General features: G+C 45.6%; 1 protein-coding gene across 1 annotated transcript in view; it reads right to left on the bottom strand.

Annotated features, from left to right (window-relative positions):
- MAP3K9 (mitogen-activated protein kinase kinase kinase 9) overlaps positions 1-26,752 on the bottom strand; it is a 623,616-nt gene that overhangs the window by 553,585 nt on the left and 43,279 nt on the right. Inside the window, exon 2 of the mRNA XM_069638859.1 lies at positions 4,770-5,183. Within this exon, the coding sequence (XP_069494960.1) occupies positions 4,770-5,183 (414 nt within the window). The remainder of the gene's footprint in view (positions 1-4,769; positions 5,184-26,752) is intronic.

The raw sequence follows: 26,752 nt of genomic DNA, 5'->3' as shown, positions 1-26,752 counted from the left end.
CTTTCTCTCTCTACTGACCTGAACTGCGGTCCCCAAGGGCGTTCAACCTACCAGTGCTTTGAGATCATACCAATGATATATAGAGCGCTATATAAATGCCAAATAACATTAACATAACATAATGGCCTTCAGCCTACAGATAAAACTAAGGTAATAAAACCTAAGATTTAAATATCTAAATCTATTGCATCCAAAACAACATATCTTTGAAATCCGTAAGTTTAAATGTCCCCCTCAATATCAAATGTACACTACAGGGAATGGTGAGAGGGTCGCTTTCTCTGCACCATTAGTCTCTAATAAGGTTAAACTACACAATCCCTCATCTTAAAATGTTAAGTGAATTACAACTACCCTTAAAAGGTGTTGAAGTGGAAATACCTAATTTTCATAAATTGAACTACGTGCCCCAGAATGTCTCAGGAACTATGACGAAGAAGAGGGCTGAGGAGGCATGCAGAAGGAAGGAACAGGCAAGTAGGCCTAACAACCTTTGCCAGAGTCAGGCAATTAACACCAAGGGCCTATACCTTAGCCAATTGCCTCACCTGAGGAGCATACAGGCTGCAGCAGGAAAGAGCAGTAGGACGGAGCTGGAAGGCTGGCAGTAATAGCAGGAGGAGAAGAGCATGTGGCTGGAAGTTTATTAGGAAGTGTGACCACATAAGGGACGCTGTAACGAGAGATGAGTAGATTTCACCTGGAGATTCTGAGTTGGTCCTGTGCTCACAAACCCTGTAGGGCTGTGGCTGTACTGGAAGAGACTGGGAGAAGTCATCAGCTTCCCCAGGTGTGCCCAATAGCTGTGACTGCAGAGCTGAGGCTGTGCAGATACCAGAGGGCGTGTGCCAAAACAAGCTGAGGGAAGCAGGAGAGAAGGAGACTCTCTGTGGTCGAGACCAGATCAAGGACAACCATGCTGCAGAGGGACGTGGGTCCCAAGAGTGCAAGAAGTAGAAGCAAGAAGGAAAGTCGATAAGTGGAAGCTGCCTGCAACCGCAGTGTTTTGGAGCCGATGAGTGAAGCTCTGTACTCCATTTCACGAAGAACTCCTTGCCGGTAATTGTAACCAGTTCTAATTGAACTTGCGTTGCAGTAGAGGAGAGTAAACGTTGTTTGTTGCAGTGGGAAGTCATTATAACAAAGGAAATGTATCACATGCACGCTTAACACAAGTCAAAGAGCTTACGTGCAAAACAAACCTTTATTTTCCATGGTTACATTAAATAGGTGTACCGGAGTGGTCGCGTGTCTACAATTAAGAGGGAGAAGGTTATTGGCAGTCACTCGAATGGTAGCAGCTGACTTTCTTACCCGAATTGTTACAAGAACCTTACATCAAGGAAAGGTTGCATATGAATGGTTGGGATTCTGATCAGCATTGAATAAAAGGAAATGCAAGTCTTTAAAGTCCTTTGAAGTGGACAGGACAAAGACTGATATGTTTGGGATATTTCTTCTCTGTGAAAGATAGTGAGCTAAAGACTCTGGGTAAGTCTCTCGTAACCAGGACTAATGTCTGGCAGAGGGACTCCCAGGACCACCCTTGTTAATTTGTAGCCAGAAGATGTACAGAAGGCTGTAAAGAGACAAGAGAGGCCAAGAGGATGCCCCTTTAGTATGCCTAGGAAGGAAGAGTGCCTTGCCTACCTGTGGAGGTTGAAGAGGTGTCTGTGATTTGCCCAATAAATTCTCAAAGTACCAAGTTGCAGCGGAATTCACATAATTGTGGTTGTCTATGTAATTGTCAGAGAATATTATATTGAAGGTGATCGAAGCAGCAACACACTGGGAAGCAACTGCTTTCACAGGATCATTGGCAGAATGTAGTTGGCATGAGGAAAGCAACCCCCTTGGAAGAAGCATCCTGACAAGTTATATCAAAGATGCTGAAGAGGACAGTTATTGAAGCAAAAGTGGTACTTTTGTTTAAACTGTGAAGCTTCTCCTAGAAGGAGGTGATCCAGGGTTCCCATTGGTGCAGTTTTCTTTGTGGAAATAAACAAAAGAACTGTTACCAGTGGATTTCTGTTTGGGTGAACTTTTTTTTTGTTTAACTGTCAAGAACTGATTCAAGACTTTTCTTTTCTTTGAGTGATATTGACTTTGGACATTCCTAGGAAAGATCTACCCAGGTCAAGTAGAAGTTATCCAAGTCACTGGTTATTTGATAATCATGTATTTATGTTGAATGTTTTGTTGTTTAGTGTGAGCGCCAGTTTTGTGTATGCTAGGAGATTGTCCCTTAGAACCTGACTAGGTAGGGAACTCCCTGCTAGGGTATGCTTAGCTAGTTTTTCTTTTGCATTTTCTGTTGTTAATAAAATGCCAAATACAGTTGTCCCCCTCACCTCGCATTACTGACTCCTCACATAATGGTGTACTGTTGGTGAACTGGCATTTATTAGAATATGTTGTATCTCACACGACCAAATGGATTGTAAATTAAATGGCCCTTAATTCATTTTTCAAGCGGTAGAATGCACCATTTCCATTTTTGCCTTATTATTTCAATACATTTCTCAGAGGTGGCCCATAAGTGCCATTGATTTGGTTTTGGCTCACTCACGGTGCTTGTTCATACTAATTTGTGAAAAACATTTATAGCACATCAATTTGAAAATGTGTTATCCACGACGGGCTGTTCCTGTTCTACATGTGTGGGAAATTTGCAGTGGTGCTGCCAATTCTGCCTTCCATTTGGGAGCTGGAATTTGCAAGTGCTTCTGCCCACTTGATGTCCGCTTTGTGTGCAAGAGAAATGTTGTAGTGCTACTGCCGATGCCTTTCCTGTTCTCCATCAGGGTAGCTTGCAAAGCTGCAAGTGGAACTGGCCACAGAATCTGTGTGAAAAGAAAACGTGCACTACTGTGGCCAGCTCTGTGCCTGTTTGCATGCGAAGTGGCAGGGCTCATAAGAGGCAGGTCATGCAGTGGTCAGGATGGGGTGTGGCTGCTAAATGGCATTTGGTCTAGGACAGCAAACACCCTTCCACCAGCCCCGACGTTCTCGTATAAGAAATCAAGAGAACAGAACCGGAGCAGGAAATGCCTCCAATATAGGTATGCTCAGAGGGGTCACTAAACGGCACTCTCAAATTCATGAACTAGGAAACATAACTAAATTTGGGAATCCATTATTCAACCTAATCTTCCTCAGGCAAAGAACTGCTGGGCCGTCCTTCACTTAAGTGGTGTACAGAAACCTGAACCCAATTTCTCCATTGGCCATACATCTTCTGAGACCAGGCACCTAGACTTCACAGAGTACTGTGTCCCTACACCGTCCCATCTATGCCTCAGGTTTTAGCCGCCACAGACTTGGGCAGTACTTTGCTGTGAACTAAGACCACTAGTGGGGGGGGGGCATATGGGCCCCTAGGCTATGTGTGCCTTCACCAAGGTACAGATTATTGGAACGTAAAAGCAGGCATGCTTGCTTTGTGAGTTAAAGATCCTTATGTAGAGATATGTAAGCACCATCATTTTAAGGTCTTAACTTGGACCTATGAGTGAATGGAGACGTGTGTGACAGAGCTGCGATTTCCAGCAGGTGGGTGTCCAGGGATTATGGTGGTTTCTTTTTTACCAGGCATGTAAGGGGTTAATGGCCGGTGCTTGGCTATGGGCTCTATGGCACCAGCACCTAGGCCAGGCACTTCTTTAGGGTTGTCTAGATTATGTTATATAAGGCTCCGGGTATAAACCAACAATCTATTACATTTGAGATCAAATTAATAGAAGTGCAACTGAGGCAACTAGATGCATGACTGGTCCATATGAATGCCATTTGACTGGTATGTGAGAGAGTCAGAGAAGATTGCCACTGAACTAGAGTCCGTAGCCACGGAAATCTGCTGAATTACGCTAGGCCATTTGAATGATTGATGAAGCCTGCCCAGGATTAAGAAATGCAAAACCTATTTAATTCGTTTTTCCGATCTGAGGTTCCTCAGACACCACTATTACTTGCCCCTGAAGAAGGTCATATCTGTGCATTGGGTTCATGGCGTACCCTTAAGAAGTTCTCTTATACCAATTGCACAGCTCCACATTAAGTGTGCGCTTCACAATATCATACCTGCAGAGGCTCCACTGTGGCCAATCTGAGTACTGCAGCATCATTTCTTTAAGGGTTATTGACCAAGGACATCCACACACCATATTACTGCAAACCAATTCCCATCAACCTATTGGTTTGTATGGACGTACTAAGGTAATAAAAGAGATCCAATCTACAAAGGAAATGGCACTACTACGCCGTATGGTAGCAAGTCCAATGTATGTGGATCACATAGCAGGATGCCTAAAGTTCATCAGATCACAGATTTCTGAATATACTGGGTTCTTCACGATCCCCTGTGGTTTATTTTTCTACCAGCAGCACCGACATGCTCTTTATTGATTCTTCACAAGTCATACACCAGCCATGCCTTCCTAACAGAAAGGCGCAGGACCTTCTGTTAGTCACCAGGTACTTCTGTTAACTGGTCTCAACCTTTTCTAGACATGGCAAGTGGTTTCCCTGGGGAGTGCTGTTTTCAGCCCATGTGCCAGGTTGCTCTTTTTATATGTGATAAATAATAAAGGATGGTGGTGCGAAGTGGAGGTACAGTGCGCTAGGGAACATGTAAAAAGTTAAAAGAACAATCAACATTACAAAAACAAATGTGAAATTATTTGGCTTCTCGAGATTTATGGCATTGAACGAGTTAAGAAAACCCATTTTATTGTAGTGATTTTTTAATGGAACATTGTGAAAGGACTTACTGTTGCTGGACTTGAGGTCCCGGTGTATGATGGGAACGATTGCTTCCTCGTGCAAGTAATGCATTCCGCTGGCAATCTGCACCGCCCAGTTCACCAGCACATCCGGAGGGATCCGCTTCCCTGACAGCACGCGGTTCAGCGACCCTCCGCGGGCAAACTCCATGATCAAGCAGAGGTTGGGCTCCTTCAGGCAAACCCCTCTCAGTGCAATGATATTGGGGTGTTCCAGCATTGCAAAGAGCTTCGCTTCCTGCCGGACGTTCTCAATGGTCTGGCTGATGTCTTCATCTGGGTCCTGCCGGGCTGCCTTCACTGCCACCTCTTCCCCCTGCCACACAGCTCGGTAGACTTTCCCAAAGCCCCCAATGCCGATAATTTCTTCCAGAGCCAGCTCTGTGAAGTCTATCTCTAGTACTGTGGAGCAAAACGAGAAAAAAAGGCATCCTTTTAAAACTGCAAGTGGTTGAGACAAACATTACAATACACTGCAAATTAACTGCCTTATAGGCCCCCATTGGATCGATGGGAATATCATGGAACATAAGGCAGAGCACTTTGGTGCCCTCCCAAGAATGGCTGCATATTTACATTTACAAGATAAAGAAATAGATTACATTATGTCATTTAGGTTCTTCAAATTCATAAAATACAGCTTGTGAAATAAACCGTCAAATTGACAAATCTACTCAGAGCACTTTAAAGAGATTAAAAAGCGAGGCATACACAACTAGGGCACCACGATTATTAAAGAATAACGAGCATAATCCCAAAAAATTATCCTTCTGGCACGCCTGCAACAACACTCCATCACCCCCAACGCATCTACTCACACAGAACCTTTCCATTTGCAAATGTGGTCCTGGGAGGTGAGGCGGTGAAGTGGTGGTGAGAACTTTAACAAAACATAGCAATTAGGATTGTCCGCAGCTATAATCTCTGGGCATGGAGTACTCCTCTTTGCCTGCCTGACTTTAGCCTTGCTCAGCCATTCCCCAGGCAAAGACGGGAGCAGGGTGTGAGTGAGGGGGAAATACGATCTGAGCGCTCTCCTCTGCCCAATGCCACCTGTTTCTCAAGTTACGCAGGCACGGGGCCCAGAGGGGTGAATACACGGAAGACTGGACGGATCTCCCCTTTTGCCAACTCCTTCACTTCATACATTTTACTTTAAGGGCGGGGGAGGGGGATTGGTTTACGTTCATGCCTCCTTTTCGGTGATTATTGGAATTCATACAATCCAGTGGATTAGGAACTGTGGTAGGTCAAGAGGAGACGGACTAAATGTTGGCATTTGGAGAATGATATGAAAGGGGGTTAGGGAGCTCATTCACAGAACAAGACTCCTTGTCTACAAGAGGGGAGTCTCTCTGTGCGATGTCCTGCTTGTCACCACCCCTAGGAGGAATATCACGTAGCGGGCTTGCCTCCCTCACCTCACAAGGAAGGGCTCTCCTCTCAGGAGAAGTGATGCGATCCCGTGATTCTTCACAGAACCTTTCTATTACGTCATTCTTACATCTCCTAAATTTAGTGTTTTATGGGTCTCACCCTCTGTTGGTGCAGTTCACTGTTCTAATGCAAACCTCTGTAAACAAATTAGTGGTGAAGATGTAAAATCATAAGATATACATTGTGTGTCTGTGTGTGGATGGGGTGACAGGAGTGTGCATTGGGAATCTTCCCGAGGATGGCAATTTAAAGACACTGCCCATCTGGTCATCAGTTTCAATGGGGAGAGGCACTGACCTTGCAAACTCTTGACTGCAATCCTTCATGGTCTCCTATGTCATCTCTTTAGAGGGATAGGCAGACTCAAACCCTTTGTCAGATTCTTCCTCATGGCTGCATACACATTGCAAAAAGGCTCAAGTCAGAACAGCCAAGATACATTTCAAATGGATTGGGAGTGTAGTCAAACGCGCACTGCCATGAACATGTGTTAATGCAACAATTGAAATCTGAGAGCTATAGTAACAGATTCACATATATTGTTTGCACAGATATATTAAATCAATCCCATTAAATATATCTGTGCAAACAATATGTGTATCTGTCACTAGAGCTCTCAGATTGTAATTGTTGCATTAACACATGTTCATGGCAGTGCGCGTTTGACTACACTCCCAATCCATTTGAAATATTATACTAGATCTGAGCCTTGTCAGGGTAGGTTCTGTGGAAGTGTACACACAGCAGGCCACTGTCTTAAATACTTCTACAGGTGGATATTATAGCGCATAGGTATTTTTTTGGTCGAACCCTTTACCAAGTTTCAGCCAAGATACACGTTGGCACATTCATGGCCTTTTCTTCAATGGAAACGTGTATGTTACCTTAGCAAAGAGAATGTGCGGCATCTCTGGAACGTTCATATTCTGTCTTAACGATTTCTTGTGCCCATTACTCTAAACCGTCCACAAATGTGGACCATAGTTTTGAGTTTATAGCGATAAAGGCAAACTTTCTTAGTTTTGATTAAAAAAGGGAAACTATGATTACCACTGACTGGCTTCCACTGAAGAAAGTCACAAGAAATACAGAACAAATCCGAGAAGTCTCTTCCTTGGACTGCAGCAGCAACACGGATGCTGGAAGCTATTTCAGAGTTATTTAGGAATCCAAAACAATGTGCAACGGTAAAGAATGTAGCCCCCACCAGGCTGGGAAATCAATTAGCCATCTTGAATTTACAACACATTTGACAGGGCACCAAAGAAGCAGCAGGGCCACTGGAGTCTCCAAAACAATATGTAAAGTTGCGGTTTTCATCAATTTAAGAAGTAATCAATAATGTTTTTTGAACACTTAATATACTTATTTACAACAAATATATTCAAAGTAGTGCAGATTCATCAATTTCTGTAGAAACGAAAACCGGTTAATAAATAAGGCTTGATAAAGTCAAAATAATGTGCCTCTCCCTTTAAATGCAAATTTACTTTCAGAGACTATTTTGCCTTCCCACTTTTCTCAAAGAAGCAACTCTATGGACAAAAGAGAACCGGTGTGATCTTCCCAAAACACTAGTTAATGAATCCACCAGCTTGAAATCCCAGCTCTTCCCATCGAGCATAACGGATCAAGAATTCTCTATAAATGATTCTGTGTCAGACCCAAGTCCAGAAGCCATCAGAAGAGTTGTTTTGAGTATTCTACGAATGACAGAATACCAAGCCTCGTTCCTAATATAATCTAAAACAGATGCCGGATTAGAAGGTTTCCCACCTTTTCCAATGGTCCTAAACTCGCAAAGAGATTTACGATTCTGGTCAAATTAAGCACAAACTTCATTCATTTGTGCAATAATTAATGACGGATGTGATTTTGTGTACAAAGAGTTGGTGCATAAAAATAGTATAACATGGACACTGCTCTGGAGTTGGATCGTGAACAATGACAGGACGGTTTCCCCCAGAGCACAGGTTGCTAACAATCTACCTTTCCACACTCTATGAGCACCTTCCTTAAACGGACAAGCTTCTGGCTAGGTTTCCTAGCTGCACCATGTAAAATAGTTCTAGCCTTTACAGCTTCATATCCCAACAGAAGCTTCTTGGCACGCCACCTCTCATTGAACAACAAACCAGGCCATTTAAAAAGCAAGCCATATACGTCACAGCACCAACTAGTAGATTTCCCTGGTAGTTCACCTGAACTTCAGAATCACAGAGAAAAAGCACCTATTAAAGGGAAAGTATAGCGGCCCCATTCTAAGAGGTGACCACAAAAGTGATAGGTGGAAGGTTTCGAATGAATCTGAACCACTGGCAATTGCTCTGGGCAACTTCCACACCACCGTTTTTTAGCCCGTCTGCGCCATTGCAAAAGGGGTCCAGCCATGTGCAAATCAGTCAGCTGCCGCCACCAATGGTAGCAGCCCAGCCCGAACTGCTAGGCCAAGTCCCCTCTGCACAGAAAACCAAGCAACCCCAGACATGTTTCGGCCTTGTTGGACCTCCTCAGTGAGGTGCAGCCTGGTTCCGTATGGCGCAGCGAGCAAGGGACCCACGTCTGGGCATACCCTCTCTCACATGGAGAGACAAACTGTGACCACAAAAGTGATAGGTGGAAGGTTTCAAATGAATCTGAACCACTGGCATTTGCTCTGGGCAACCTTCCACACCACCGTTTTTTAGCCCGTCTGCGCCATTGCAAAAGGGGTCCAGCCAGTGGTTAAGATACATTCTAAACCGTCCAGCCATCACCTCTTTGTTTTTGCATTGTCACCCCGAGTGGGATGGGTATGCCCCGTGCCTGCTGGCCTAGATACCCAAGCTACTCCTCACTGATGAGGCCCAACAAGGCCGAAACATGTTTGGGGACGCTTGTGGTCTCGTGCAGAAGGGATGTGACCTAGCCGTTCGGGCCGGACTGCCCCTTTTGGGGTGGGACAAAGCCTGATTTGCACATGGTCTTTCCCCTTCTGTAATGGCTTGGCAGGCGAAGAACGATGGTCTGGAGGGTTGCCCAGAGCATTGCCAGTGGTTAAGATTCATTCTAAACCTTCCAGCCATCATCTCCTTGGTTTTCCCATTCTAAGAGGGGCACTCTGCAGACTGCCGACACGATTTTGTTTTCATGGATATGCTAGAAATCGCTTGGGAGACAGTGGCCGGCATGTGAACCAATGAGCATGCAGCATTCTGGTTTGAGTTGCTGAGCCAGTTTGCAGTACGTTACTTCACAGAACTAAAAGGCTCCACAGAAACTTACCAATTCAGTCTTTTTGGGATTCAAATGTATCTGCAGTTGGATGTCGACTAACAGTAAATTTACAAATGGATTTCAATTTCAGAAATTAAACTAAAGCATAATGCGAATAAAGTCCATGCAAGAAATCAGGGCAAATCGCAACTGCAGCTATAAACCAGCAAGTAATATACAACTAGAAAGGTAAAATGCAAAAAATGAATCCCGGTCGTTATTTCACAGCCAATTGTAGTTGTCCCGGTTTCCACACAGAAACACCATAGAAAAAGGAGATGGGGTGTCAAAGGGGTCTCACTCATGAAAGGGCAACCTGTTCTGGGCAATGCTGCAGGGCCACCCAAAGCGAGGCAGAGTAACTGCCAGTACCATCCAGCAAGGCCCATGAGAGGGGCAGCCCCCCCCTATCCTCCCAGGCCTGCCTCTCTCCTTCACTTACCACAGAGACACGCAGTCTCTCTCACTACAAAACAAGAGAAGGGTGAGGTGTGAACAATCACCTCACCCTTCCACAAAACAACAGAGTGCTAAGCACTCAGAGGAAGCTACCAGTCAGGTAGGGAGGTCACAATGATCTGCCCCGCCCCCGGGGGTGCAGTCGGCTACAGCCGGCCTGGGCCTCAGCCCCCACAGACATACATCAAAGACCCAGGGCTACCCCTGGGTCTTATAAAAAGAGCGGACCAGCTCACAGTGAAACACAAACTGTTTGTGGACCCTGAACTGGGAACCAAACAGTCAGGAGGTTCGCTGTTCACTCAGCGTCTTCCACACTTTTCCTTCTTTTCCACAAAACCTTCCCACCCTACAAAAGAAGGGAGAAAAAACAGGGAAGAGACAAACAGGACACTGTACAGTGACCACAAGTCGTGGGACAAGGCGGGCACGGGCCAGGTGGGGGTTCACCCCTGGACCCGGTGCCCAAAAGTATGATATGATTGTGATATGAGATTATTGTTATTGTTCCACATAACCATATCTGTACCAATAAAATCCCACGGCCTTTTATTGCCAACACTTGAAGTGGTGTGTTTCCAACTTCTTCTCAGGGCGGGTAGGGTCGGTTCCTGTACTTGCATGCATATGGGTCCAGCAGTTACTGATTAAGAAACAGACGCAAGGGTCACTGGGTGTCCTCTGTGAAGGGGCACTGCTGTCTCTGCAGCCTGCCACGTACAATGGATGCGTTGCCGTGCATACAGCAAGGTCGGAACATGAAAAAAAAAGCATTGTCAAAACTAACAGTTTGGGCTTTTGTGTAGGTATGGCATAGGCATTTGCTGGGCACTGACATAATGATACTAAATGGCCATGAGATCACAACAGCTGGACAAGGGAGTGATTATCTGGGCACTGGATGGCAGTACCTGCCAAATGCCTATCTAATACCTCAAGCCACAACTATTGTATTTTAAAAGAGATAAAATCAAGTAGTTGAAGGCACACTTGGTTATGGCATTTTGATTACATTAAAGCTGCAATTAAGCCATTAACTCTCAGCTGACTGCTTAGAAAGAACACTGGCAGGCTAAGGTTTGATGCTACATCTTGATAGAACAGGCTCAAAGAGATCCCAGGAGGGTGTCTTTTGGAAGGAGAGGGTCAGGTAGTGGGTGCGGGCAGTAGGTGGGAACGGCCATAAGGATTTGCTTGTCCATGGGGGTTGTTAAATAACCAAACACCCACAAACTACGTGCCCTCTATATGCACGCGTATACCATCTCCATCCTACCTGGACTCCAAGACATTCGTTTACTCCAATGTAGGTGTCTGCAGATGTTTTGAAATACATCTCCCATCAGCCTAGCCAACGTAGTTAATGGTAAGAGCTAATGGGAGTTGTAGTCCAAAACATCTCAAGAGCCACAGGTTGCAGACCCCTGCACACGCGCATTAGTTTCGTCAGTGGCTATCTAATTGCACAAACTAAAAAACAAAGTGGAATGAAGGGGCCGGGTATGGCTGAGGAAGGGACAGAAAGGGCACGGACCCGCATCGGGAGTGGGCGGCTGGGAACCGGGAAGGGGAGCAGACACAGGTTGCGCAGTCATTTTTTATGGAGGAAAAAAGTGTTCCGTGTTACCATCAAACCGATACGAATCCTAAAAATTAAGTCATTAACAGCAGCAAAGCACCATAGCAAATGGAAACGGAGTGCACATTATTTCTCATTTGAATACCATTTCAGACTGCAGGAAGCTGGCTCCGAGTGGAGCCGTGCAGAATGCACAGCTTGCGACAGCTCTGTGCAGCCCCCATCCTTGTAAACCCATTACCTAATGTAACGACTGCGGCTGTGAGGATAATCCGACCCCAATGATTCTGATGCCGATCCAGGACCAGGCAGTGCCCAAACCCCAGTAGCTGCTGGCAGACAAGACCACGCTGTGAAATTCCCAGCCCAGCTGGAGAGACAGGCAGTGCTGAAAGGACAGCTCCTGGGCTCATGGCCAGGAAGGACTGCAAGAGTTGCTCGACAGCCAAGGGGGTAAAATGCAATCACAGACGGTGCATAGGGGCCTCAGCAGCTTACTGCAGTCTGGCTGGTGTGCAAAGGATACTGTTGGCCCGTTTTCAATGCTACCCGAGGACAGGACGCTAAGCTTAAAGTGGGGCTTGCATTTGCAGCGAGAGCCGAATATTCTTCATGTCTCAGCAGCTCCCAAGCCGCGGCATCACTAGGGGCGGGGGTGTTGCTGGGGTGCCCTGCCCCTCCTCTGAAATCCTGGGGTCCCCTTGTGCCCTCCTACCTCAGCTGGACTACTTTATATGCACTGTTGTGTCTGTCAGCAGAGCACACACACAGGGCCACAATCAATGCTGCCACACAACAATGAAGAGCTGTTAAATTGCACCTGCAGCCAAGAGCAGCCCCTCCAATCAGAATGTAGTGCACAAAACCGCTAACGATGTATCATTAGTGAATTAATAGTTTAGCGCCGCATTCTGATGGGAGGGGAGGTGCAGTGGGGTAATTGGTGTGCACATAAGATTCTCTCCAGGAGTGCTTCTGACGTCATACATTGCCCTTTTATAGGCGCCCCCCCTACTTTTGTCTGTGGCCCCCTCTGTGCCCCTCCTAAATTTGATTCCTGCGAAGCCACTGCTCAAGGCCAAGATTTATATAAACTGAAAAGAAAGTCTGGAGACTTTTGGTCAAAAAACATTTAAAGAACTGTACCAAGCTGATCAAATGTAATTTACACTTCATAGACACATTATTGAACATACGAAAAGACAATGAAACATTGGCAATAAATCACAATTCTCAGTCACATATACTAAAATAATCCACAGCACATCAGCAAACACAGAACATACAACAATCTGCATACAACACTGACTGCACAAATCTAACAAACACTCATTTGAATAATGATTTAGCATGTGGTTCACACAGGGGAGATGGCTAAGTATTTCATATTTCCACCTTCGGGCCACTTTGCCGAACCACTGACCAACTTACATGCGATTTATCAACGTCTACTCAGGGATACAAAGACTACATAACAAAAACATATGCACAGAATTAGAAATCACCAACTAACCACTGCTCGTATGCGAGAATACATAAATACATGCTCACAGGCAAAGGAAAGCCAGAGAAAAAATGTATGCCCTGTAAACAGATCAAGGATAACAGAAAAATAGTGAAATCTCTGAATAGCCCGATGCCAACACAGAAGGTGCACTGCCATACAGTGGGTGCTACCACAGAAAGTAAGAAGAAACAGAGTGAATGAGAAACCACTAAAGCCCGTGAGGCAAGAAGAAGCCTTAGAAATAGAGAAAGCCCTACTTCCAAAAGCAAATCACTGAAGGCTCGCTGTGATATAGTGAAGCCCCTGAACTGAACTAAATTACCTGAACCTGATATTCAAGACTCGACCTGAATGGAAAAAATGAAAAGGGGTAATAAGTGCCAAACCGAGGCCCGAGCAATCCATGGAAATTAAACATTTCTGAAAAATAAAAAGGATTCTGGGATGTCAGCCGACCAGGCAGCAGCTTAATCCAGCAGCTCCTGCTGCCTCCCTCGTCTGTGGATTACTGAAGTTTCCTGGCCTACAACAATGAGCAATATGAGTCAGAAGAAGATAGATAAACCCGAGAACCCTATTCCCAAAAAATCCAAACAAGGCCGTCATCCTCAAGAGACGTCCTCGCATCAGGGATATTTACGCCCCCTTTTATTGAAGGTCTCTCAAGATGTGGGAGAGATTAAGTTTTCTCTTAGTGAGTTCAGTTCCAAGGTTAACCATTCTAGAGTCTAGGATCTCAAAAGTGGAGTCTGACAACAGAGGACTGGCTTCAGAGGTTGCTGGGAGATTCAGAGCTTACAATGATCTGCATGGCAAAGTCTCTCTTTTGAAGAAAAAGAACACCGTCACTGTATATTATGTAGCACCAGCAAGTCAGGGACCTCTTCCCTTGCAAATGAAGGTGGCACACAATAAAACGCTTTATATTATTACACAGAATTCTTTTTAAGGAGGCCTCCAACCCGTCTCACACCCAACCTCCCCTTTTCACAATAGACCAGGAACCAGGACAGTGTGTTGTCAATCAATCATTTATTGATTTATTATTTTTATTTCAATTTTATTAAGATTTCAGGAATATGAACAAGAACTGTACAGAACATTGCTGGAGATTCATAATAACCTGTTATACAAATAGGTAGTTTACATTCTCCAACAGTGAAAACCTAAAATGTTCATCCTAATTTCCCCTCCCCCAACCCCACAATATTTTAATATCCAATCAGAACAAAGGGATGACAGCAGCCACTAATGTTGTGGCAACACAATGCACAGACTTCTAGACAGTAACCAGGTTAAGAGATACAGTGATGCCACTCCGATTTTGTTTTATGAAATGCAATACCAAACAATTCCACTCAAATGATTGCAGTAAGGTTGAGCACTCCACCCTGCGACAATGGAAAAATGGGGTTTCAATGATTTAATACTACTGCTATGGGGCAGCACCCAAGGGTACTCCGGGCTGCTTACACAAGAAGACAAATAGAGCTTCAAAACAGACTAGCTAGCATACATAGGACATTAGATTTTAACATAAGCAACACATAAGAAAAAACAAAAAATAAAAGGGAATGCAATTCAAAATCAGTGATCATTGTACAGTAGGGGAAGAGATATAATCTAGGAAAAACTGGTTTAAACTGGTCAAGTGCAATCTTTAGAAAAACAAAAATGGAAATTAGACTAACTTTGCTGGGGCTGAAAATGAAACACGCTTTCAACAATGAGAAAGGCACATAGAAACCACAGTTTTCAGCGAAAATGACAGGGGCAACTAACAGGTAGGCTTTGGGCAAAGGGATTACTCACGATGGGAACAAATGTTTGGGTTCAATATGACAGCTGAAAATGGAGATTTGTTTTGCAACCCCCTTTAACAAATAAAAAAAAATGTTTTTTCAGCTCTTAAGGAACTGACTTTTTGGGGAACAATTTATATTTATAATGACTCGCAAGACACAGGAAAGGGAGAGGTAGTTTTGAATGCTACCTTTCCCCATTCCATGAAGTAATGTGGGAATTAACTGATTTAATACATCAAATATGCTAGGGATCTACACCAACACAGGAAAGTCTTAACTGGGAAATGGCGAAAATACCTGGACATACAATGGATTCTTCCACCGGAAAATGAATTAACTATGCAGGCAAACAAAGGACTTTTCAGATGGAAAAGGACTATAATAAACAGGCAAACAAGGGATGATTTTGTTCCATGGGAAAAAGGACTTAAATGTACAGGTGAACTAAGGATTTGTCAATGGGAGAGTTACCACAATGCACAGACAAATACAATACTTTTCAATAGAAAAATGACTGAATTTCACAGATAAGATAGGGAATTTTTCCCATGGGGAGTCTCTAGGGTAGTGCTTGAGAAGATAGGACTTGTTTAATCTATGGCTGGGGAGGTCTATACTTGCACGAGAAAAGGGCTTTATGGTCATCAAGGGCACCAGGGCTTCACTGCAGGGACCATCAAGAGGTCAGTCAATGCCTCTCTCTGTCCTCCAAATCAGCTACTTCAGCTCCCTGCTTCACTCCCAGACTAGGCCCACTCCTGCAAGGATAGCTCCAGATTCTTTTGTCAGCTGCACACCTCAGATTTTGTAGAGAGAATCCTCAGTTGAGGTAGAGTAACCTATTTACAAGTCAAATTACATCACTGATGTGTCATCCTTCTCGCACAACTGATAGGGCAGTGGCCAAGGGTTCCTCCCACTCTACAAGCCGGTAGGTCCAGAGAATGGGGGAGTGATTTGAGAAGCCAGGGGAGGAAACCCCATCAATCATATGACAGACAGGGGGTTGGATCTGGCTTCTGTATGTGGAAATCTCACATTTTGATAAATGCCCGTTCTCATCAGATTACGCCACATATGCCAGCATACTCGGACACATTTTCTTGTGAATCAAATGATCCGACCTAGAAGTTTGTAGGTTATTCTATGGCACTGTCACATGTTCTTAGTTTATGCCCAAACTAGATCACATAAAAATCTGGCATTTGATGGGCAGTACCTATCGACTGTTACACATTTTCTCACAGTTTTATGATTGTCATATTTATGCAGATGACACAATAAATTTTTTTCTAATAACTTCTGATAGGTTGGTGTCCCCAAAATCGTTTTTTGGCCCACCAACAGCAGCTCACTGACAGCCTTTCATAAATCTGACAGTGTATGATTAATACTTCCCAAGTTATCCCTAAATTAGCATATCTCTGATTGTATGCAATGGGTGTGAAGCGCCACCTTCACTCTGCCCCCTCTCCTAGCAGAGATCTGGTGTTTAGCTCGGAAGTCAAGAGGGACCCTTTTGTTTAGGTTAACCTGCAGCTTCAAAAGGTAATGGCCATGTTTATGATGGCCTAAGTGCTTTTGGTCATACAACTTGGGGATCCAGAGACTTTCCCAGCCCATTCCCTTGCAACACACCTTTGAAATCCAGCTTGAATTGTGGGGGATTCCCAGCCAGGAATTGAAACTTACTGGCAATGATTTCCCCTTAACCTTCCTTGAGCTGAAATTGCCTTTTTAGCTTGCATTTTAATTTGACAAACTCTGGAAATTCACTCCATTAATTATTAAAATATCACTGCAACGATGCAAAGGTTACATGTGGGCAACATAATTACAGTTTTCAAGACTTTGATGCACATCTGGTTTTACAAATTGTTCAAGGCAAAATCGAAAAGTCTTTTGTAGTCCCAGCCGTGGAAAAGGCCTTCATTTGACTGCAGCATTTTAACCTAGATCAGGCTCCCAACATGACAGGAACCAAAGTCCTATGTTGAAAGTTTTGCACACATTTTGAGGAGCATGTCTTTAAATTAAAAGGAAAACCGACTGTGAAGGCATTGATTCTGGTCATAGTAATTCTGCAGTGCAAGTTTGCACACAAATTTACACGCTGGATGCTGCAGTTTCTGCCAATATTGTCTCATCTTTTCCAGACCTTTTTCAAATGTTTTCTGATGTCTTCCCCTCATGTGTGGCAAGGAACATTTTAAGGCATCCCCAGGCTTTGCCGCCTGAATTCACATTTTTTCGTTTAAGCATTGCAGGGCCTTATTTCCATGTGGATTCACAGTGTGCCTTTCATTGTGGGGAGCACTCATACGGACTCCGGCCTTTAGTTATAGTGTTCAGGGCTATTTTACCCCACAACATACACCTGGAAATAATGTGTGGAAATCTTAATCTCTGTTTGGTGGGCTTGTAGGAAAAAGCTGAACTGGAAAATGTTTTGGGCGGTCAAGTCCTTAAAGTGCTCTGACAGGTACTTGGCAGGAAGGTTATTAACGCGATTGATTTGGATTGCGCCTACAGGGTTGGAAAAGCTATGATTGACAAACCCCAACAGGTCATCATGGTGCTGACGCAAATGATTGCAAAAGAGAAAGATCTTGAAGGCTGCAAAAGACAAAGGGAAATTACTGTTTGATGGGACTACCCTAAGGACATACTGGAGAAAAGGAGATCATTCACTAAGGCAAAGGCTTTGGCAAGGGAGAAGAATATAAAGACCATGTTGGTTAAACCCGCTATCTTGAAATTATATGTTGATGGGGTGGTGAAATGCATAGGTGACCACGTGGAAGCTGTGCAGTGGCTCAAGCTCAAGGATTGATTTGGCATAATATGCCCACTTTTAATTCTGTTTTTTTTCGGTACATGAATTGTGTAACCAATGTTTTAATGTTAGTAGTGTTCACTGCTCATTACAATCATTTTACTCGTTACTTCATCATTATTTAATTGTTTAGATTTGGCTGGGGGTTACTCTTATTTGTAATGGCTTATCGTGTTGTTGGGACTTGTTTATGGGTCTTTCCTCTAATAGGAAGTGTTAGTCATGATATACCAGCTGAGTTCAGACCATACGAAGAGAACACGTCTGTGTGGCGTACGCATATGGAGTTCTAGGCTTTTCCAATGCCCAGAGGACGTATGAAATGTTTATATGCTCAGGTACTGCTGACAAACACAGAATGACAATGGGTATTCCTGAATAGGTGTGAAACTGAATGGAATGGGAAGAACTGGTTTGGTGTGCTGTCAGGGGTCGACATGTCCATCTAATTGTTCGCTCAGGTGAAGCGCAAGTGAAAATTGATCTCTCCAACCCCTTCTTTCAGCCATTCTTCGGTCCGTGTGAATTACGCTTTCCTGACAGCACCGGCAAATGCGTGCCCAGTGTTCCAATGTTGGATATCTTTATACGTTATACCTTAGGGCGATTGGTGGCCATCTGTCAGTACTCCCTCCTGGGTGTATTGATTATAATTAGCTGTGTGCCTGTGCTCAGAGCATGCAAGGGCTGGATGATACTATGGTAGCCGCAATCCTAGCTATGTGTAGCAAGACCTCATGCCCTGATGCTTCGTACGCTTCATAAAGGAATTTTGGGTAAGGTGGGTGATACATAAATGGAGAGCTTCAGGTCAGGCTTCATGTTTTGAATTATCTACAAAGAGAGCTAGTGGTCTCAGGCTGGCGGAGATGTGGCAAGATTGGGCTAATGGAGGATTAGTGTGTGGTCAGTGACAGACTGCAGACAGTGTTCAAGGTCCAGCTCTTAAGCTCTTAAGGTACAGTGTGCCTTAGTTTTACTGTTTGGATCCGAGTAGTGTTCTTGCCCAAGTGCTATATGTGACTACATTACATCACGGAATTCGATGTATTGAGACCATAAACTAGCACGGGGAACAATGGTTTTGTACATATACATGTAGATAGAATGTTATGCATAAGGTGCCATGTGGCCGTGTAAATGTCGCTGCTCAGATCCCAAACGACATTCTGTGGGGTACAATGATTTTGGTATATTAAGTTCAGGATACAAAGATGCATTGTGATCAATCCTTTTGTATGAAAACGTATCCAATGTCATGGCCAACAGCGCATTCGCAAGCATGCTCCTGTATCAGATGACTCACTGTATTGTCTAGATGGCAGTTTGGTGGTGAGGCTTTGGACAGTACCACAGTAGTTGCTGATGGTGGTGTCCATTGGTTAGAACCCGTAAAACCATTTTGCAGCTCTGGCATGTGGTAAGAAGGATGATTCCTGCTACCAAGGGGGATACAGTAATGGGGGGTTTCAGCTTGTTTGTTTTGAGTCTAATACATATTGCGTTGGAATGAGATTTGGGATAGTTGTACGTTATGGATTTTGGTTGATGTGGGGTGTGGAGTTTTAACTATTGCCAATACAGCTGTGAAGTGCTTCTTAGTCAGGCCTGCTGTCTTCTCCAAAGGCAATACAGACTCTGTCCTCTCCAAGAAGAAGGTCCATATCCAAGCCTGTGTCTCTGAGGCATCTAACAAGGCCGAACTCTAAAATCTGCATGGAGCTGGCCAATCCTACTGCAGTCTCCACCCTCTCCTGTGCCCTCCCAGGCTGTCTGCACAGCGCTGGATTCTTATTTCACCATGAAACCTCAGGACATCCTGTCCTTACTCTCCTCTTCCTCCTCGTCTTCCTCACTCAGCACCCACACCCCCGGCCACCTCTCCCGCTCCTCTTCCTTTCGCCTCCTCTCTGACAACACCCGACAATGATTCTAGATAAGTCCGATCTATGAAGGTTTCAACTAAACAGGTGCTTCCATGGGGTCTTTCAAGGACCCCATTTCCAGCTTTGGCCAACTTCTGCAATCACTGTTTCACCACTGGATCTTCTCTTCACTCCTGAAACACTCCCTTGTGCACCCCCTCCTTAAAACGCCTTTTGCCGATCCTACCCGTCAGGAAAACTATCACCCAATTTCTATCACTCCTTTCCTGGACAAACCCCTGGAAAAGCTGTCAATCTCCCAGCCTACTCTCCACATTGATGGATTGTTGGTTGTCTCTATGACCACGAGTCTGGTTCAGCAAAGCCAGAGGCACAGAAACTGCTCTCCTGAACACCTGTGAAGATCTGCTCTCCAATCTGGATACCTGCTCCCCCTCTGTCCTCATCCTCCTTGACCGCTCCTCTGCTTTTGACATGGCTAATCACGCCACCCTGATCAATCAACTCTGAGAACCTGGGCACAACGGATCAGGATCTGGTGTGGATGACCTTCTTCCTGGACTGACCATCCCAGGTCCAACTTGGGTCCATTCTCTCCACCACCTCCCTCTCCTCATGTGGTGTACCCCAGGGCTCTATCCTCTCACCCACACTCTTCAATGTCAATCTGGCCCCTTTGGCCCACCTGATCTCCACCTGATCTTCTAACTTTAAAGTTATACAGATGACACTCCGCTCCCTTTCAGGCTTCCCTCAGCAGCCTCATCTCCCTCGCTCATTTCCGACTGTCCATCCATGATTGGTGTGCCTCCAATGATCCCTGCCTTAATGCCAGTAAGACGGAGATCCTTCTCATTGGGACCCCTGCTCCTGCTTTCCCCATCTCACTCTGCCCGCCCTCCTTGGGCCCCTACCCTCACCTTCCTGCGCGGCAAAAAACCTTGGTGTCATTTTGACTCCACCCTCTCCTGCTCTCCGCACATCACAGACCTTGCCAAAAAGGCCCACTTCCAGCTGTACCTCCTCAGAGATATTCTTCCTTTTCTCCCTTTCCCCCAGAAGCTCAGTGTCCCCAGAGCCCTGGTTCTCACCAGGCTGGACTATTGCAGCAGCCCCTTTCTCAATCTACTTGCCGACACTCTCCGCCCTCCGCAACTAATCCAGAACAGGACTGCAAGACTTATCCTTGGTCTCAAGCCCAGGAACTGTATCTCTGCAGTCCTGAAATATCTCCACTGGCTCTAGGTGGCTGGAAGGATCAAGTTCAAGACCCACTGCATCGACCACAACGCTTTCTGGGGCCATGGCCTGGACTACATCCAACTCTCTCTGCCGAAATACCTTAATTCAAGAGCCCTTCGCTCTGCTACCTCAAAATCTCTGAGGGTCAGACGCTTCTCTAGACAGAGTGGGTGATAGATCTCTCCTCTGCAGGTGCCTCTCTGTTGTATGTTTAAAGATATCTATTCACTGAATTTCTGTTAATCCACAATGTAACTGTTCCACAAAAACAACTTGGCTTTTTATCTGGTCAGGATATCTGGTGTACTCTCCTGCCAGGCTTTCACTCCTTGTTTTCTTGGTTCCCCATAGCGTTTGGCTAGTCCTGCTATATCCCTTTTTAGCTGCCATTTTTCTTATACACTATTCAGTTAGTTCTTGCCTGATATGTTTCCCTACCAGGACTTTCCCCGTGTAAACACACCTGCACTAGCCTGGTATACATTCATGCCAGGGCTTTTTTTTAAATGCACACACTTTGTAGCTTTACTTTGCCTGGCATCCTCTCCTTCAAGGGGTTTTCTCACGTGTGCGCTGCATACACTTTTAAACTTAATATTTTCTTGAGTTTCCTCTATCGAACACACTGCCTGCCAGGTACACTATCATGTCAGGGCTTTTCTTCAATGTGTACTGTATAAACGTACTGAACTTAAAGTCTCTTACTTCTTGTTTGCTTTCCGTTCCAACAAAAGGTTCAGTGTTTCTTTCTCTTTCAAGTATTTCATTCGTATTCTTAACATTTATTTCACCTTCAGCATGCCTGCCCATACACCCCAGTGTGCCTGCTTCCTGTTCGGGGACTCACCGGCTCTCACCGGTGTTCTTTATTGTTCCCACGGCTTCGGCAAAGGAAACGCTGCCACTCTGTACCAGCAAATGCCCAGGAGCCCGGTGCTGGCTTCTGGTGTTCTTGCAGCGGGTCTCCTCTCTCAGTAAGCTTTCCATTTCGGTATTCTTGAGCCAGATGGCTCCACGGCAACCTTTGCAGCTCTACGGACTCTTGGCCCGTCCAGAGAGAAGCAGCTTTCTCCCTCCAGCAGCGCACCTCAGTCAGCTTTTGTTGCGATTTAAATCTCCCAGCTACGGGCCTGTGCTCACAACCACTAGAGCACAACCTGTACTCTTGTTTTTTCCGCACTGCATTACGTGGTTCATCTTCCTCGTCCCAGTATTCTTGCAGTTATGGGAATAGAAGTCCATTCTTGATGTTTTGGAGCGTAAGTCAAATCAAATCTTGATGGCTCACACAGAGTTTGTCAGGTGGTTTTCAGTACCCTTCCTAGGTGGATGAGGGAAGGTGAAACAACATTCCATTAAGGAATTGAGTAGAGATGGGTTATCCTCAAGACAGGAAGTGGAATACCATGCCTTGTCCGATGATGCCCTGCTACTCCCCCAGAGGTGGTCTCCCCCATATAATCCACCCTCATCTTACCGCACCCAGGGTCAGGATCAGGCAATGGCTCCCATACCCTGGCCACATGGGGAGAGGTCACAGCTGAGAAAGGAGCAATGACACCATCTGATTCATCACATGGCACACATATGGACTAGCACAATCCGGTGTCCAGAGATACACTGCACCAGTACTGTTTAAAGATGTGAAGGCAGGCGCTCTGTTACCAGTCTTTAGCTTCTCCTCCTACCGCACGTTTTCATGACTTCATCAATCTTCAGGGAGGCTGAGTTTCTTTGTTTTTTCAGGTGGGTCTGCATTTCTGTTTCAGGTGTGACAAGGTAATTAGCTCTGAAGATTCTGGTACTTGTATTTTTCGCACTTGATTTTGCTGGCAGGTGACTGTAAACATGATGGCCCTGCTGCACTGTTCCAGGAGTCCCGGGCTTACAAGGCAGTGCAGCAGGGCCATCATGCCTTACATTGGAGAGCCACAACCATGGCTTTCCCCCTCCCCCCATCAAGGGGAAGATTTGTGCTATGGAGGGAGTTGTTTCCAGTCACCTGCCAGCAAAATCAAGTGCGAAAAATACAAGTACCAGAATCCTCAGGAGCTCAGGACGACGTTATAACTTGTGTTAATCAGCCCACCTGCATATCACATTTTCTTCGCTGGACCACAAGTCTTCGTTCTGCCCCCATGTCAGGATCTCCTTCGCCAAGCAGGCGGCCTCCTCAGAGTCTTCACTCTGCTGATAGCAGGTACCGGAGCCTTGGCTATGCAGTATTCTGTTTAGATCCGCTGCAGCGAGAGACCTGATCCAATTCCTAGCACAGCCTACTCCCCGGTTGCCCCTGGCGGGACACCGGGCCCGCACGGTCTCCAGCTGAGTGTCCCCATGCTGCGCTCACACAGCCTGCCCAGGCGCACGCAACACCTCAGACGGGTTCCAGCTGTTCCACCATATCTCGAGCCTCCAGCCTTTAACCGCAGCACCACCTTGTGTGCTGGACGAGTCCCCAGAGAAATCACGGAAAAACATGCTTCTTTGCTGCTCTATTTCCAATGGATATTCCGCTCCTAGGCAGAGCGTTGTTCAGGCGGGCAACTTGTTTGGCGCCCTCTAGCGCCCAAGTGAATCTGGCTTTTTCTCATGAAGATGAGATCATCACAGGGGAGTCCTCTTTAGATATCTTACCCAATGGTGACGCATCTGAAGTAGAGTTAGTTTCACTTGGAACCCACCAATTCTGGAGCTTCTGCTCCCATACCCGTTCATTCACATAACTTATTTTCCTGAGCATAGCATACTGATAGAAGGTGCAAGTGCCTCTACTATTAGGAACACTGGATCCAGTCTAACTGTGGTAGATTCCACTGTGGTAAACCCAGAGGCTCATGTCAGAGCTCCTTTGGGGGACTTATTCAGTTAACTGTGGCGCCCTCACTCAACTTCCCAGTAATGTCTGTCATTGAAGCTGTGAATAGTGAAGTGGATAGGGCATCTGTCAGTTTGAGGAGAAGAGTTCCTAGAAGAGTTCTGTCAAAGATCAGACTCCAAGACTAGGTCCCGAGAGACACTCTGCAGACCTTTCAAGCACTAGATCTCAAGATCAGGCTGCCTTAGCCATGTCTAAGCCAAAAGGGAAACCTAAGGCTAGAGGAGAAAGAAAACAGATAGAGGAAAAGAAAATATTCCCCCCTGCCCGACCTTCAACTGAGGTTGAGGTTGAGGTAGTTGGCCAAGTGCCTACACCTGAAGAGGAAGGGGTATTGGCAGAAACCCTTTATTCCTATGGGACTCCGGAACTGCCCAGCATGCATGCAGAAGAGATTAGTAAGGGCCAACAGAAAAATCCATCACTAAAAGGCCTATGGAGAAAGGCCTGCTTCCAATTGGAGGATGAGCCTCCTGTGAAGCAAAGAATCCAACAGGAACGTGGGACACAAGGGAGTAAGCTGGTTTAGGACGTTTTGACTGCATGCAAAAGTTTGCATGGTCAAAACGTCCTAAAAATGCTACCACCAAAGGTTCGAACACGATCACGACGGACTCCTCCCTTTTGGGGTGGGGTGCGACGTTGGATCTTTTTCAGGTCTCGGACCTCTGGTCGCGTCAGGACAAGCTCCTGCACATAAATCATTTGGAGTCAACTCCACAGTGGTCCCTGATTGAACCACTACTGGTGTGCACGAGTGGTGCAGATCCTTTCTATTGGAGGGCTGAGTTTGAGCATGCACCTGAATTCAGAATAAGGAGGAGTCCTGCAGCCATTCCAAGAGGTCAGAGGGGGAGCCAAGTATCCTGTGTAACTGTGCGGACGGAAGACCTGAGGACGAATCCTGAAAAGGTCTGACCATCATTCTTGTTGCTTTCCCGTTGAAGCCCTACTGGACCCTTGTTTGTGCTTCTACTTTTTTTATTTAAGTGTCACAGGGTTAATTATAACCTTTAACACTATACAAACATACAATTCCATAAATACAGGTGATAAAACAGATAATAACATTTCATGAGTACATAGAGTATAGCAACAAGATAAAAATTAATATGAATGTTGTTTCCATAAAAACACATAATAACCAATCAATGCCCCCTGAATATGCATTCACTACACGCATAGTAACCAATCTATTCTTTGAGAATATAAGCGTACTTTTATAAAAATCCGAGTTTTTACTTCATGTGCAAAATTTCATTAAATAGTTTCATGATTACCTCCCAGATATAATAAACAGTACAATTTAACACAGTATTTCTACCTTCGTAGTTCACAGACCAAAACTGATTCATGTGTATAAATTTACCAGGTTACTCACCGTAGTGACAACCTTACTCCTAGTCCATAGTCCCCTTTCCTCCATACTTGTGGGACATCTCTCCGTCCTGTGTATATTTTTCCAAAAATGTGTCCCTCCTCTCTTTCTTGCGTGGGGCCCGGCACGTGGCCGTAACCCCGCCCACCTTGGCTCCGCCCCCGTGCATCACCCATCAGTCCTTTTCTATCGCAAGGTCAAAGACCATTAGCAACAACAGAGGAACCTTATTAGAGGGGATGGCGGGCGGGCGTATGGAGGAAAGGGGACTATGGACTAGGAGTAAGGTGGTCACTACGGTGAGTAACCTGGTAATACTCCTACGTCCCGTCCCCTTTCCTCCATACTTGTGGGAGATTCCCAAGCACTCCTTACAGGAACTATGGGTGGGTGGAAATACCCCTTACTCAAACAGGTTCTTTAGCACAGCCTGACCAAACTGAGCGTCAGCTCTAGAGCTCATATCAAGGCAGTAATGCTTACAGAAAGCAGATGGGGAGGCCCAAGTAGCTGCCTTAACGATGGACTCCCAGGGACCATATTTCTGAAAAGCAACCGTGGCTGCCTTGCCCCGCACCAGGTGTGCATGGATACCTTTAGGAGGTTTCAGCTTTTGGACGGTGAAAGACTCTGTGATGCAGGCGGCAATCCATCTGGAAATAGATGCCTTAGACGCCGGCCTGCCCTGAGGGTTACTGAAGGTCACAAAAAGTTGAGAAGAACTCTGAAGCTCGGAAGTCCTGTCCAGGTAGAATTTAAGAGCTCTTCGGACATCAAGACAGTGTAGAACCCTTTCAGCCTCTGAGGCAGGGTTCGGAAAAAAGACCGGAAGGGAGATCGACTGATTCAGATGGAATTCGGTCACTACCTTTGGTAGGAAAGCCGGGTTTGTCCGAAGGACTACCTTGTCCTTGTGAAAGACCAAGAAAGGATGCTCCACCGACAATGCCTGGAGCTCACTCACTCTCCTCGCTGACGTAACGTCGACCGAAAGGACACTTTCCAGGACACGTACTTGAGGTCAACCGTAGCCATTGGTTCAAAGGGTTTATGGCACAGCGCCGTCAAGACTACATTTAGATCCCAAGGCAGGTGCGGACTACGAACCGGAGCGTAGAGGCGTGTCAAGCCAGCAAAATGTCTCTTCACCACCGGGTTAGAGAATAAGAACACAGGTCTGTAGAAAGGTAAGCGGAAACCGCTGAGAGAGAAGTCCTGCAAGACAGAACATGAACCCCTGACTCTGCTAGGGAGGATACGAAGGACAGCACTGTGTCAATCGTGGCCACCCTCGGATCCAACTCTTTCTCCAAACACCAATGACAGAACCTGAGCCATTTACTCTTGTATTGAGATCTGGTCGAGGGTTTCCTGGCTGCCTGGATAATGCGCATGTTATCCGGAGACAAACTCAAATGCTCTAAAGACTTGAATTTAGGCACCATGCCGCCAAGCTGAGCGATTGTGGGGAGGGGTGTCACATCTGTTGTTCCCCTTGGTGAAGAAGATCGGGAGTTACTAGTAACCTGATCGGCGGATACACCGGCAGGTGTTGTAGTTCTGAGAACCAAAACCTGGCCGGCCACCACGTGGCTATCAGTAAAAGAGAACAGTTCACAGAGTTCTTCAACTTCCAAATTGCTCGATGAACAAGAGGCATAGGCGGGAAGGCGTAAGCTCGCATGTTGTGCCATGGAATCTCGAGAGCA

Source organism: Ambystoma mexicanum, chromosome 14, assembly GCF_040938575.1.
Source record: "Ambystoma mexicanum isolate Mex_15411 chromosome 14, UKY_AmexF1_1, whole genome shotgun sequence".
NCBI classification, from domain to species: domain Eukaryota; kingdom Metazoa; phylum Chordata; class Amphibia; order Caudata; family Ambystomatidae; genus Ambystoma; species Ambystoma mexicanum.
This window is presented reverse-complemented; position numbering and strand designations above follow the sequence as displayed.